Source organism: Lactuca virosa, chromosome 1 (assembly GCF_052849685.1).
Source record: "Lactuca virosa cultivar CGN04683 chromosome 1, Lactuca_virosa_CGN04683_v6, whole genome shotgun sequence".
Taxonomy (NCBI): Eukaryota; Viridiplantae; Streptophyta; class Magnoliopsida; order Asterales; family Asteraceae; genus Lactuca; species Lactuca virosa.
The window spans coordinates 275,226,317-275,240,736 of record NC_136426.1 but is presented as its reverse complement, the minus strand read 5'-3'; the positions used below and the strand labels follow the sequence as shown (position 1 = coordinate 275,240,736).

The following is a 14,420-nucleotide window of genomic DNA, read 5'->3' as shown; positions in this document are numbered from 1 at the left end:
TCGTTCAAAGTTTATTAAGCTCATAAAGCAAGGCTCAACAAGGTAACAAAATAGAGTTCAGCAAGTTCATAAAAAAAGTTCCACAAGTTCATAAAATGGTACAGATAGCTCATAAAACAGTAGCATGCTTTCCACCCGAAAACATGAAAATAGTAAAAAGGGGGCTGTGAATACTCACTAGGGAGAGTTTACGGTTCGAGCTTCGTGGTTCAGTGTTGTAGAGATCGATTTCTACTAGTGCCCTACGGAACAAATAGTTTCTAGTGAGATACAATTTACTAATCCATTATCTAAGAACTACCTATCCTACTAGTGGTGTCGTAAAGTGCCCAAAGTTTGTCCGGTTCATTATTGGTAATATTGAATTCACTGTGCTTTGTGTTCAAAATCCATAAACGCATGAAAATTAACTCCAAAAATAGTAAAACTTTATATTCATGTTCTAATAGAGGCTATTAGTGTCCAGAAATTTGATAAAAATTTTTGAAGGTCATTTGTTATTTATTTGTAATTTAATTCTAAATAATAGGAAAAATTCATGACAAATAGCAAAAAATTTCAAAAAGTGCTATATTAATTTCTACATGTTCTCATAATGTTTCCAGTCCTGGGAAAAATATTAGTTTGTGCTCATGAGTCATAAGACCCAGTTTTATAAATTCATGCCCTAATTAAATGAAACATCCGAATAAAATAACAAATAGTGACCATATTGTATGAAAACTTAGGTAGTATCCTTATTCTGTACATAAATAAGTTACAGAATTTTTCGCAAATTTATCTCATATATAAGTATTTATTTTGAAATTTTGGCCATTAAATCCTTATTATGGTTGAAAAATAAAGAGTTTGTTCCAGAACTTGGGATTTCACAAAACATCTCTTAAAAACATGTGATTTCAAAAACCAATTTGGTTCAAAATAATTTTGGATCCAAATAGGGTTATTAAACCCCAACATGGTATGAAATGTAGCACTAGCAAATGCATGATTTCAAAATGCAGCTGAAAGTTCAATAATTTGTGTAGAAACCTCTATAATGTTTTAGTTCATGAAATTTTAGGTCTTCTGATATAGATTTTTCAAGTACCTAAAATAATTTTCTCCAGATTTATTGTGGAGTTTAAGACCCTTGATCATGTAATGCAAAACTAGTGATCACATAAACAGTTTTGTTTGCGCAATTGTTTTGTAAAAATCGTCAAAAATGAAATTATTAATTTTTTTACAGTAAGGCCACTTAGGTTCGAAAGTTAACTCAGGGAACTAGTCCCCCAGAAAAATAATATCGTGATTTGGTTGATTAATCAGTGAGATATGGTTGTTTAAAGACGAACAAATGTTTCTTACAGAATGCATGTTATCGTTGGTTGATTAAAGTGCCCATTTGGGTCATATGTTCACAAGAACAATATGTCTATTCTTTTTGGTAGAAAATGAATAAAAATAAACTAGAGTTTATAGAAGAACAATAAACTTTTAGGTTAATGCATCCAAGCCATAAATTTAGGGTTATTCCAAGGCCCCAAAGTGGGTGTTTCATTCTTGTGATAGGGAACTCCTTGGAACCACCGAATCTTACAATAGGATTGCACCACAAATCCGATTTCTAGCACATGCATGGAGTTAATAAGCATCCAAGATGTACTAGAAATGGTTTAAATGGTTTTTGTTATGTAATAACACAAAAGAAATCAAGAAGAAGATGTAAAACTCGTTTTTTGAAATAATATGAACATACATGCATCTTTTCACTCTTAGCATGGGTTTGATCTCGGATTTTCACCATCTCAAACACATGTAATGTGTTATGGTGAGAATATACAAAAACTAAGAGGAAAAACAAGGATTTCTAGCCATAGAAGGTCATAGAATCCGAAAAGTAAAGAAGGACTATGAACAAGAGGAAGTAAAATTGTAAAATCATAAGGACATGTTATCTTTCTCACCTTGATTCCGATTTTTGGTGAAGCAAGAACTCCTCAAGGCCATCAAGAATCCAAAAATAGAGAACAATATGGATTATTTTTCATATGTTCAAGAGAGTTTCGGGATGGGAGAGGTTCCTTGGAGAATGAGAGAGAAGTTGGTTGATTTTAGAGAGAAGAAATAGAGAAAGTGAGGTTCTACCTCTCTGGATAGGCGATCTCTCTCGTCATCTCTTTGGGGATATACTACATTAAAATCGTCCACAAAACTCCAATAATGTGATTTAACTTATGAAAAACGAGATGGAAAAATCTCTCCCACAGAAAATGTCTATAAGATCGGTTTTGCTCTCTCACATTGACATGCAAAATCTGACCTCGAGATTTTTCATAAAGGAGCAATAATGAATGAGAGAGAGAGAGAGAGGAGTGTAGAGGGGTTGGTATGGCCAAATTTTTGGGGAGAATAAAGGCTTTATAAGGCTTCTTGATGGTTGTAACATTTTAAAATATTGCCTCTTTACAATTTTTATAAAATGGTTTTTAGTTTTTCTAAAAATTCTAGGTAGTTTAGCAATCTTCTAAGGGTTTATTTTTTGGTTTTTATTTTGGTATTTTGTTTTTGGAAATAAGTTCTTAAACTTTTATTATCTTGAATTAAGTTATCAAAATGATAAATTATGATTTGATTTTTATAAAATCAATTTTTTTATATTTCAAGTAAATGAAATAAAGCTTCACAACATATGAATGTAGGATTAAATAATCCATCGATTATACTTTTGGCTCATAATTCAGTTTATGATATTTGAATATTATTTCCAACTTGTAATTAAATCAAATTATGATTTAATTAAATTGATTTTGATAAGTTATCAAACTATATAAGCACGTCATATGTTCCGAGTAAGAAATTAGGGTATTTAACTTACCCTTGAGCCATGATCTATTGAACATGGTTTTGTGTTTAGTTTTGAGATTGAACTTTGGCACTTTACAACCTAATTGGAGTATTCTCATATCAATGTCACTGCTTAGTACAAGCTAAGTTACACTACTTGTTCCGAGGGATCTATTAAGTTGCGATCTAGCTCAACTTGTTGCATCTAAAGCCAAGTTATGTGCACGCATGGAAATAACAAGGTTCTAAATGAGTCCTAACCTGAATATTGACAGTTGTCACAGTCAGGGCTCACGACGTGAGGAGTCAAACAGACACTTTTCAAGGCTAAAATGCAGATGACAACTCTACGTAGTGATAAGTTTAGGGCTCACGACGTGAGCATGTATTCTCACGATGTGAGAAGTCAAACGGACATCTTCCGAAGCTAGAAAGGCAAATGGCAAGTCTAAGAGGTGATGCAACCATGGCTAACGACGTGAGCATGTATTCTCACGACGTGAGAGAGCCCAAAACAGCCTATACATAGCAAGATCGACCCCAACACTCTTGCACCTAAAGTTCTTTCCTTTCTCTTGTTTGTTAAAGGCATTCCGCGTTCCGAGCCCAACGATCACGAACCGCTAACCGTTTCTAGTTAGATTCTATAAAATCACACTATTAGGGTGAGTTTCACGGCCCCAATTTTTAATGTTTTCGGGGGAAAATGCATGCTATATATTATATAAAAGTTAATATTATGTTTATATGATAGTATGTTTGTATCAACATAGATAGTTATACTAACCGGGATATAGTTGTTTTATATCATATATACCTAGAATATATCTGATATATTGAAAACATACAATGATCTTAAACTTATTAGCATGTTATTATACTAATGTAGACCCTGAGTTATACTCGGGAGTTCTATATATATATATATATATATATATATATATATATATATATATACACACACACACATATATATATATATATATATATATATATATATATTATGTGTGATATAGCCCCGAAATTATACTCGAGAGTTAGGTATACTAATTGTTAAGTATGTTGTTATTATTGGTTTTATGTTAAGATAAAACCTGGTAAATTATTAATATAGCCCTGAAGTTATAATCGGGAGCTCTATATATACTTGTTAAGTATGTTGCTATTGTTGGTTTTATGTTAAGATAAAATCTGGTTTTACTTCAAGTTATAGTTGTTATACTGCCTGAGTATTATGAAATTAGGAGTAATATTTAAAAGCATAGTCTAGTAAGTTAGGATTTTAGACACGAATATGATTTTTTTTATTAGAACTTTAGGAGGACGACAAAGTCTACATGAGCTATTATATTCATCAACTAGATTGGTAATCTTTGGGAAAACCTCTGACCTGTAACCATTAATCCCGTGTGAGCCAGGAAGTCGTGTATAAAACTATACGGGTTAACAACCCCACTCGTTGTTGTTAGCTACAACCCAATATATAGCGAGTGATGAACTGTCCTTTTATTTGATTATTGATCCGGCATCGATGAAGCACGTGTTATTTTTTTGTGGGTGGAATCCTTCGTGGTAGCCCGTGCATAATCTTTTATGGTGTAACGTCTGGTTCCCGGTATGTATTTAACATATAAATTTATTCTATTTTATAGAGCAACTCGACGAGTTGGGAGCCCCAAACTCGTCGAGTAGAGATCATAAGGGCTGCACATTTTAAGTGACCTACTCGACGAGTTAGGAGGCCTCAACTCGACGAGTAGGCTGGCAGATGTGAAACCCTAATTTCCGGTATTTGCACCTTATTTAAACACCTTAACCCCAAGGTGTTGGCCTCATTTCTAACCTCCACCGTCCAAAACCCTAATCTCGAAACCCTAATTCTATTATGAGTGTTTGTGAGTCGTTTCAAGTGTTTTAGTGTGTGTATTGAAGCCATTAGAAGAAGGAAAAGCTTGAGGACACCAAAAGGAGCTTATAGATCCAAAATCCTTGCCTCATCCATGACATTTTGCTAGTATAAAGCTTGAACCTTGTCTTGTGGTCATTTAGATCTCCATTTTGGAGTTCCTTGCTTGTTTTTGGTCCAAATGATATGATTCTTGGGATTTAGACATCCCAAGTGGAGAACACTTCAGATCTAGGGTCTTAAGGGGTTTTCATTGCATAAAGGTGCCAACTTTATGTCCATGGAAGTCCCATGAAACCTTTAGACCATCATTTTGGTCTTTTGGATCTTCTAATGGTCATGCATGTAGAGAAAGCTGGGACTTTACGTGATCTTTTTGTCCCTAAAGTCCAGATCCAGGACCTCATGGTATATCTTGTAGTTTTGGCGGTGTTTGGATTAAGACTTTGGCCTTTTGGGTTAGGGTTTGAGCTTAATCCCTTTAGGAAAGGTATTAATGGGTAAAGTTGGAAACTTTACCCTTCTAGAGGCATTTCCAATTTAGATATGGAGTATGGGGTATAGATCCGAAGAATAAGGGCTTAATGCATTAAAAAGGGCTAACAGACTAAAGAACTTGACGAGTTCATAGAGGAACTCGATGAGTTGAATCAAAGTGTATCGATTCTGTTAAAATGGAAGAACTCGACGAGTTGGAGGAAAAATTGACGAGTTGGATCGCGATTTCACGATTTTATGATTCATGGGAAATCAGAGCGTTGAAGGGAAAACTCGACGACTTGAGTCAACTCGGAGCGTTGACTTGGACTCCGACCTAGACTTGACTTTGACCATAGTTCACCCTAAAGGGTCATGAGTATGAAATGGTATCTAAGGATCTGTTTTGGTTCAGGGAGTGAGTAGAGCTGATTCTGGGGAAGAGACATTTCATCTAGCATCCGACATCGGAGGTGAGTTTTCCTCCTGTTTGAATGGGTCGAAGGCACCAATGTCGGTCCGTATTTATAATTGTATGTATTCCGGACTAAGGTCTGATGTCTGGCGGTGCCCGATGTATGTTTATATGCTTTCCAGATTATGATCCCATGTCGAGCGATGTGCAAGGAATGTTTGTATGCTTGATGTCTTCGTGATTATTGCATGTGTCTGTATTTGTATGTTCCGGACTTCGGTACGATGTCGGGCGATGCCCGAGGAATGTTTGTATGCTTTCTGGATTTCGGTCTGATGTCGGGCGGGGCCCGAGGAATGTTTATACGTTTATGTTATGTGATTATTCTATGTGTATTGTTGATATGTTTATAATTATACCGAGCTTTGCTCGATGCCGGGCGGGGCCAGATGCCGGACACTGTCCGATGTCGGGCGGGGCTCGATGAAGTGGCGGGGCCCACGACATGTTTTTATGTGATTATGTGATTATGTGTATGGCATGTGGTAGTTTGGGGAGACTCACTAAGATTCGTGCTTAGAGTTTTCAGTTTTAGTTTCAGGTACTTCTAGTAGCAAAGCGAAGAGTTCGGGATGACTGCATTGCACACACTATGATGTTTTAGCATGGGATGTTAATTTGATGTTTTTGATATGGATACTCTGATTGTGATGTTTTGGATACTTTGACTTATGTTTTTTACGGATGTTTTGATAACTATGGTTTTATTTAATAATTAAAAATGAAATTTTTGGTTTTGAATTTTGGGATGTTTCATATGGCATCAATGGTGGAAATCCTTCGTGGAACCATTGGTGGAATCTTTTTATCAGAGGTCTTGTATGTCATAGTAGCGGTTACGGACTGATGGTAGCAAATTATTACAAATATTATATTTTTTCAAGATACAAGTATTAATGTTAAGTATAAGTTTCCCAATCGCTTATACTCTAGGTAAAAGGAATTTATAGGTATTTTACTTATTCACTAAGTAAATAGTTATACCTAGTGTATATACATATATAGAATTGAAATAAGATTTATACGTAGTAACCTTCCTTGATTTAAGTATATGGAGAATTAAGTATATGAAGATTTTAGGTATATAACTTATTTAATAAGTAAACTAACATACCTAGGATATATATATATTATATGTTAGAGATAGATATGAGTCAGGATGACTCTTTTATACTATGTTTTTATACTTTTTAAACTCGGAAAAAGTACTATTTTACATGGAGTCAAAAATTGTGAACTCACCAACTTTATGTTGACGTATTTTCAAAATGCATGTGATTTCAAGAACTTGATAAGCTGAATGTTTCTCGAACATGAGAAGTTTTACTATTATCCTTTCTGTTCGTATGGAATGTATATTCGTTAAGACGTATGCAATAGTCGGATACTATGTAATAAATACTAGGAAACAATAATAATGTAACTTTCGATCATCAATTAAGGTATGTAGTTTATAAAATTCTTTAGTATTGTTCAATGTATGTTATATATCTATGATACAAAAATGACGTTACACCGCCCGGTGTTTCCGTCGCCGGTTGGGGGTGTGACAGAAAAAAAAATGATTGATGAATTGGTGTGATCAAAATGGAGAGCCAAGAGCATCCTTTAATAGTGTTTAGCAAGGTCTCATGCAAGCATGTGTGCCATGATTTCTTAGAAAGTCAAACACTCCAAATTAACCATAAACTTGTACTAGAAGGTGAGTAGTGTCCTCCAAGGTGGTAAGGGACGATCTTAGTCACATGGGTAAGGGGAGAAAAGGGGATTCTTTAGCTGATTTTCTATGGATGCAAGCAAGGGTGGGCCATGGTGATGTTACATATAGAAAAAAAAAGTCCTTAAAATGCTTCAAGTTTTGCATGTAAAAATCCCTACAACTAATATTTTTTTCGAAATGGTGTACGGTAGATTTGAGTTCAAGGATTCCAAAAAGCGGAACGGATTAATTTTTCGAGTTGTAGAACTCTGGAGGTTTGTTTAAAGATCCGCGTTTAATTTTCCCGAAAGGTTTGATTTTTTGAATTTTGAAATTATTCTTACAAAAAATATTTCGAGTATGGAATTAAATATTAGACCATAGTCTACGTCCAAAAATGCTCTTAGAATTTCCATCTTAGGTGTGCAAGTGCCTCAGCGGATATAAACAGTTTTAACAGCTTTAAGAAAATCAGTATTATACGGGTTTGGTTTCTTATAACGGTCGTATATTTTGCATACGACCTCCGTTTTAGACGTTATTTATATGTTTGGAAAATAGGTCAACATGTATTATGAGACTAGAGCATTTGCTTCGCTTAAAACTGCTTAATATGAATTTTCAATTTTCAAACGTATTAACTAGGGTTGAAGTTTGAGTTGTTTGATTTGTTTGAGATTTTCCACAATTGGAAGTAAGATACCATTTCATGTCTTATTATCATTGTAATGACCCTAATTATTTTTCAAAATATGCATTAAAGCTCAACAGGTCAAATTACAAAGAGGTTCACGGTGAACTGACTGTCTACAGTTTTAGACCAAAATTCCAAGATCTCACACGTTTAGATTAACCACGATGCATGTTGATCCTACATGTTTAGATCATTGTCTTTAAATATTTGAATTAGAAGTGCATCACTAAACATTCAATTGGACAGAATTTTGGAAGTCATTAGACCACAAGTCTTTTGACTAATACATATATCATAGTATCAAGATAAATGATAAACATATCACTTCGTAATGCTATTATCTATTGGAATTAGTTCATGCTAATTGTTCGTTCAGATTGGTAACAAAACGAAGTTCAAACTCAACTGGGAAAAGTGATAAGAAACTCATATCTAATAGGATATTGAGAATCCTGATCAAAAGGTTAATGATCATCTCATGGAATAGCGAAATAGTTTCATAACTCAAAACAAAATATTGCCATAAGCAATATAGGTAGATAGAAATAAAATCATTGTTTGATTTGTAACTGATGATTCGTACTGTCACACCCCAAAACCAGAACGGCAGAAACGTTCTGGGGTGGAGGATGTCATGTACAGTATCATAACAGTGCATAATAGTAAAGACAACCAACAACATCCATTGCATTAATATAATAATTGTAATACAAGCGTGTTCTGTATAGTTTGTAAGACACCAAAAGTATAATCAAAATAAAAGATGAGTCTTGTATGTGCTCCATCTTCTCAAAAGCTTCATCGTACCTGTCTACTGATGACCTGAGAATACAAGTTATTTTGAAAGAGTTTATCAGCATAAAGCTGGTGAGTTCATAAGTATTTAGTGTCATTGCTTGTATAAAAATGTTTGTAACAATGTAACGTAGTAACTGATTTCAAATGTTTGTAAATAGTATACTCCCTAGAAAATCCTATATTTTCCAGTAAAATGTAGTCTTCTACCAAGACCCGATTGTTTGTATGTTTGTTCTTTCGTAAATGTAAAAGTTTTCTCCAGTGAAACTATCAGTATGAAAATATAGTTTTAGACTTCACTCATGTAAGGTGATTTACAAAATAAATGTAATAGGGGAAATTAATGTTTCACCCCAGCAGTATCACTGCTGACTAATAGTGATGAAAATGCAGACTCCAAGTAGTATTAAATGTACAATACACCTCGGGAAGTCCATTTTACCTTTAATTCTTAATTGGTTAATTAAAGGTTTAAATGTGAACTCGTATGTAACCATGCTGATTGACAGCTGAATAACTGATGACCCTCCAGGTCATATATAGTGAGGTAACATTCTGTCACCCCTTGGCCTTTCGGCTGGGACTGTAGCTAGCAGTCGGGATGTGGGAGTGTCTGTCCCGTATAGATCTATACACACAATGCCCGCTCTCCCTCCAGGAGACTCTGGTTACAAAGTGATACTACGAAGAAGTGTCGTATCGAGAAGTAGTATGTCACATTCGGTTTATAGTATTCAAAAGGTTGTATAGTATGTCATAGTGTAGTGATGTTTTATCTTTACTAGTATATAGTATGTTCTTTTATAGTGTATCGTATGTTCTCTTGTATAGTGTATAGTATGTATTGTTTCTCACTGTAGTACTCATGTAGCAACTCGTAAATGTACTGACTCTTGTATGTATCTTTGTAATAGTAGTAGCGAGTAGTAATCCCTTCACTATACCTATTATAGTTAAATAGTAATGTGGTTTGTATGCCTTTGTTACACAAAGGCATTGAACTGAAGAGAAAGCTTTTATCTCCAACACACACACACACATATATATATATATATATATATATATATATATATATATATATATATATATATATATATATATATGATATATAACTAAGAGTTCAACGACATTCGGACAAATAACAGGATGCCCTAAGTCCACAACCAAACAAGGAACAGGAAATAAGGTGAGCTAAGTCCTTCAAGTCTTACTTATATAAATATATTAGTGTAGATATGAGTTTGGAAACAATGTAAGTATAAAAGAGTTTGGAAATATTTTTAGTATCTAAAAGTTTAATAAAAGGTTTTGAAACACTTGAAAACCATAAATTTGATAGTAACTTGAAAGTAGTAGTAAATCTTTCTGTTTGTTCTAGTTATTAATCACATGTGATTAAAGCAACAACTACAATATTTCAACTTGTATTCCCCCCCATAAAAGCATTTAAAATCATTTAAAAGGTTTATTAAGGGGTATGAACTCACCTGCAGTGAGTGGTTTGGATGGAAGTGCCGGATAGGATGCTAAGTGTCAAGTGAAGACTTGAACACACACACGGATCCTATTTAACATGTAATGACACATATATGTATCTAATTAGTCATTTAACAACTAATTAATCAAGTAAGGACACCCTAAAACATGAATAACACTTTGCTTCAAGTGCTAGGAGTATCAAGGGGTTGTATCTAAAGAGAGTATGGCATCACATTGGAGTTTACTGTCCATATGGTAACACCATATGAGTTTACGGTTTAGGGTCATTTCCCCCATGAGTATACGGCCGTAAACTCATGGTAGTTAGTACCATTGTGTGCTAAAAGTTCTTAAACACTTCAAGGAAGTGATCTAGACTAGTATCCAAGGCTAAGGAAGGGACTAGGGCTCATATGCCCCCCTTATTAGCGTTTACGGTTCATGGACCAACTCCCATGGAGTTTACGGTTTTGGGTTTACGGTCCAAGTGGGTTTACGGCCGTAAACCCATGGTAACTCCTACCATTTCGTGGTTTAAGGTCTTTAGCTCATGCATGCAAGGTTCTAGTCCATTATCCAAGCCCTAGAAGGTAATGGTGGCACATATGCACCACCTTATGGTGTTTACGGTCCAAGGAGCTTGCCTTGGCCGTAAACCCATGTGTTCTTGGGGATTCTTGGTGTTTTTCCATGGTTTAACAAGTGTTCTAAGTAAATAACTAGTTAGGAGGAGTGTACTTACTTATAGGAAGCTTGTAAGAGTGTTTAAGGTCCAAGAACACTAGTGTGTGTTCTTGGTGTTCTTGGTGTTTTGAAGAACACTTGAAGATCTATGAAAAAGACAAGATTTCATGGATGAAATCATGTATAACTACTAGAGAAGTGTGGATGAAGTGTTATAACAACAAATCAAGAGAAGAAACACTTATATTTTTGGAAGATTGGAAGAACTATGTTATGATACTTGAGAGAGAAAGTTGGGTGTTCTTGAGCTTGGAAGTGAGAAGTGAGGAAATGAAGAGTAAACTCATGCCTTTAGCATGAGTTCACGGCCAAGAGGATTTTACGGCCCAAACTCCCCAAGTTTGGCCGTAAACACCTTGTTATGGTGTTAAATGTTTATTTGTTACACATTATTCCTAGAAGATACTTCCTTTTATTTGTTCGTTTGACGAATTTAAAACAAAAACACCCAAACGAACTTTAAACCGGCTAAAAATTAACAGAAATGTATTTGACTATTATTTGTAGCGCTTGACTGAAGGGTTTGTACAAATAGGAATTTCGGGTTGTCACACGTACTGTGCTTACAAATTGTTCATGGATTGTACCATGAATGAGTGTTACAAGAGTCATTGGTCTTGTAAAACCTAATAAAGCTTATCAAACTATCTTTAAAATAGGTTAGTGGATTTTCAATTATGTTTTTGGAATCCCTATAAGAAGAAATCATTTGCTGCTCTAAGGGCAGTCTTCCAAAAGAGAGAGTTGATATCTAAACGAACTAGTAGGAGTTACATTGATCTTGATAAGACTAAAGAATCAATTAACAAAGAGCCTAAAGAAAAACATTGACACTTAAATAGAGGTTAAAACCTATTAAGTAAAATGACGTTCCTCTACCTCTTCCATATAGATCTAATAGAAGACATCATTGATCTCGTTCACTCCATTTCAAATGGGAAATGAGTCACTAATAGATTGCGACCAGAGTCTATTGGCTATCGGAAGTTATGGAAGACCCCATAAGCCACAATGGAGGAAGCTATGAGAAATGAGATTCAGTCTATGTTAGAAATTTGAATTGATCCAACACTCGGTGTTAAAACCATAGAGTGTTTGTAGATCTTCAAAAGATGACAAGCATGGACAGGTTCACACATATATGTAAATCAAGATGAGTTGTGAAATATATATAGGCTTGAGAAGTCCATTGATGGATTATAAAAAGTATCTAATGTTCGGTACAAAAGATGATTGCTTTGCTGGAACACCAATAAATCTCACACCAACACCTTGCTTTAAGCTTTTTCCTCTTGGATCTTCAGGAAAGAGAGCGCAAAATACACACAATGTCAAAATTGAGGCTAGGGTTATGAGGACAATGTTCTTTGGAGTGGAGGCTGATGAGTGAGTTGAAACCATACTGAAGTGTGCATTAAATATGCCCAAATCCCGAGGCTTTTAGTGTTTTGTATATCAAGCTCACTACGCTGTTGCTAAGCTTTAACCATGCTGCCACTTCAATAATGTGACCGCATAACGATGTGTCCCCATCACTGTTCGTGGCCAGTCAAAATCATGTTCGTGGCCAGTCAAAATCACAACTTAAATAATTTAAATGCCAAAAGATTAATACCTGAAAACGGATGTTACATTCCTATTTTTAGGAACCGGAACCAGAAACAGTGCCATCGATTCTGGTTTTTGAAACGACAGTTTCAAAAAGGTTCTGATTCCAAAAACAAGTACTCTTTTCAATGCTCACCTCTGCTTAAAACGGTTACATTACCTAAAAGTTGATGATTTTTCTTTTGATTTATCTATAGTACGTAGCTACATATAGTCAACTGAAATACTTATGTAACCATCTTTTAGTATTATTATTTTTTTCATTTGCGTAAAAAAAAGTAAATTAAAACATTATATAATTACATTCTAATTATAACTAAAATTTCATAAAGATTTATATAAACCCCTTAATATAAATTCAATAAATGTACAAGCTGTAAAAACAAATAATACGAGAGAGAATCACAAAGGTAGATATTTTGATATAAATATTTGTCAGTGTCCGTGCATTTGGACAAATATTACAAACCATATTTTACTTTTTCCATTAAAAACTATAATCAGGCTTGAACACTCCTTTGCCAAGTGGCTGTGGTTTTGACAACCCTCCCTTATCTCTTTCTTCTTCCTTCTTCTCCTCTTCTTCTTCAATGGCGCTTTCTTCTTCTGCAAATGCAGGGTGAGTTAGAATGTAGCTGAACAACTGTGTCCCTCTTAGTGCATTCGTCAATGGCAGATGGCCTTCTGGTGTTTCCTCAGTCAATTCCCAAATGAATTCATCTGGGAAAGCTCTGTAGTTGTATTGTAAGACTTCAGTGTCGAGTTTCTTCATCCACCCAAGTTTTATAAACAATGTTGTGAAATCTCTGTTTGATTTCTCCCACAATCGTTTCTGGACGCTGTACCCGAATTTATTGTTGCTGTGATTCCTCCATAGTTCGTCTATTGTTTTCAGATCTGATTCTGCTATGAATTGTACTTCGGAGAAGAAAACATACCCGCGTTTCTGTGCTGCTTCGCCGGCGAGAGCGATGAGGAGACGCCGGGTTTCGTTGTCGGCTTCTCGGAAATCGTTGGCGGCGAGGAGACTTTTGAGGAGGTCAAAGGAGGTTGATTGGGCGGCGGTGGTGGAGGAAGTGGACGTTGTGGACGACATAGAGAAGGTTTTTACGGCGGATGAAATAGAGAGTGTAGGATTATTAGTATTGTTTGATTTGATATTAAATGATAGAAGCGGTGGACATTCTAGTGACTGCCGCCGGCCAATTGGCGGAGTGTGGTGGCGGTAGTTCAAAGATTGAAGAGAATTGGTGGCCATCGGAGAGAGAGAGAGAGAGAGAGAGAGTAAAAAGGGGGGTTTATGACATCAAAGGGAAGAAAGGAGGTCGTTACAAGTAGAATAAGAACTAGGAATGATGACAATGATTTTCAATTACACCCCTAAGATATGAAGATAATACTATTCAGTCCTTCTAACTAGTTTATTTAAATATCTTCTTTTAAGAGGAAATATTCTTATAATATGGGAATTATATATAATAGCAACAAAAAAAATTACAATATATAATATATTGATCTATGTTTTTTGGACTCACTATTGTTATCTTAGTGATGAAACCATAACTTTTGTTAATTGTCATTAAAATTGTACAAATACTATTAGCACAACCGTTTGTATTTGAAAATTACATATTGATAATATATGTATGATAATTAAAAGGATTAATCATTTAACTAGATAAAAAAAGGGTGAAATATATTTGCTTTTTAT

At 34.9% G+C, this 14,420-nt stretch overlaps 1 protein-coding gene across 1 annotated transcript; it reads right to left on the bottom strand.

Annotated features, from left to right (window-relative positions):
• Nucleotides 1-13,031: 13,031 nt before the first annotated feature.
• GUN4 (protein GENOMES UNCOUPLED 4) lies at nucleotides 13,032-14,035 on the bottom strand. Its single transcript, XM_079085786.1, has one exon. It carries the CDS (start codon nucleotides 13,965-13,967, stop codon nucleotides 13,197-13,199), a length of 771 nt encoding a protein of 256 aa, XP_078941912.1. The 5' UTR covers nucleotides 13,968-14,035; the 3' UTR covers nucleotides 13,032-13,196.
• Between the last annotated feature and the right edge of the window lie 385 nt (nucleotides 14,036-14,420).

Bases quoted from the DNA above. Each gene is read 5' to 3' on its own strand.
- GUN4 (XM_079085786.1), bottom strand. From the start codon at position 13,967: ATGGCCACCAATTCTCTTCAATCTTTGAACTACCGCCACCACACTCCG.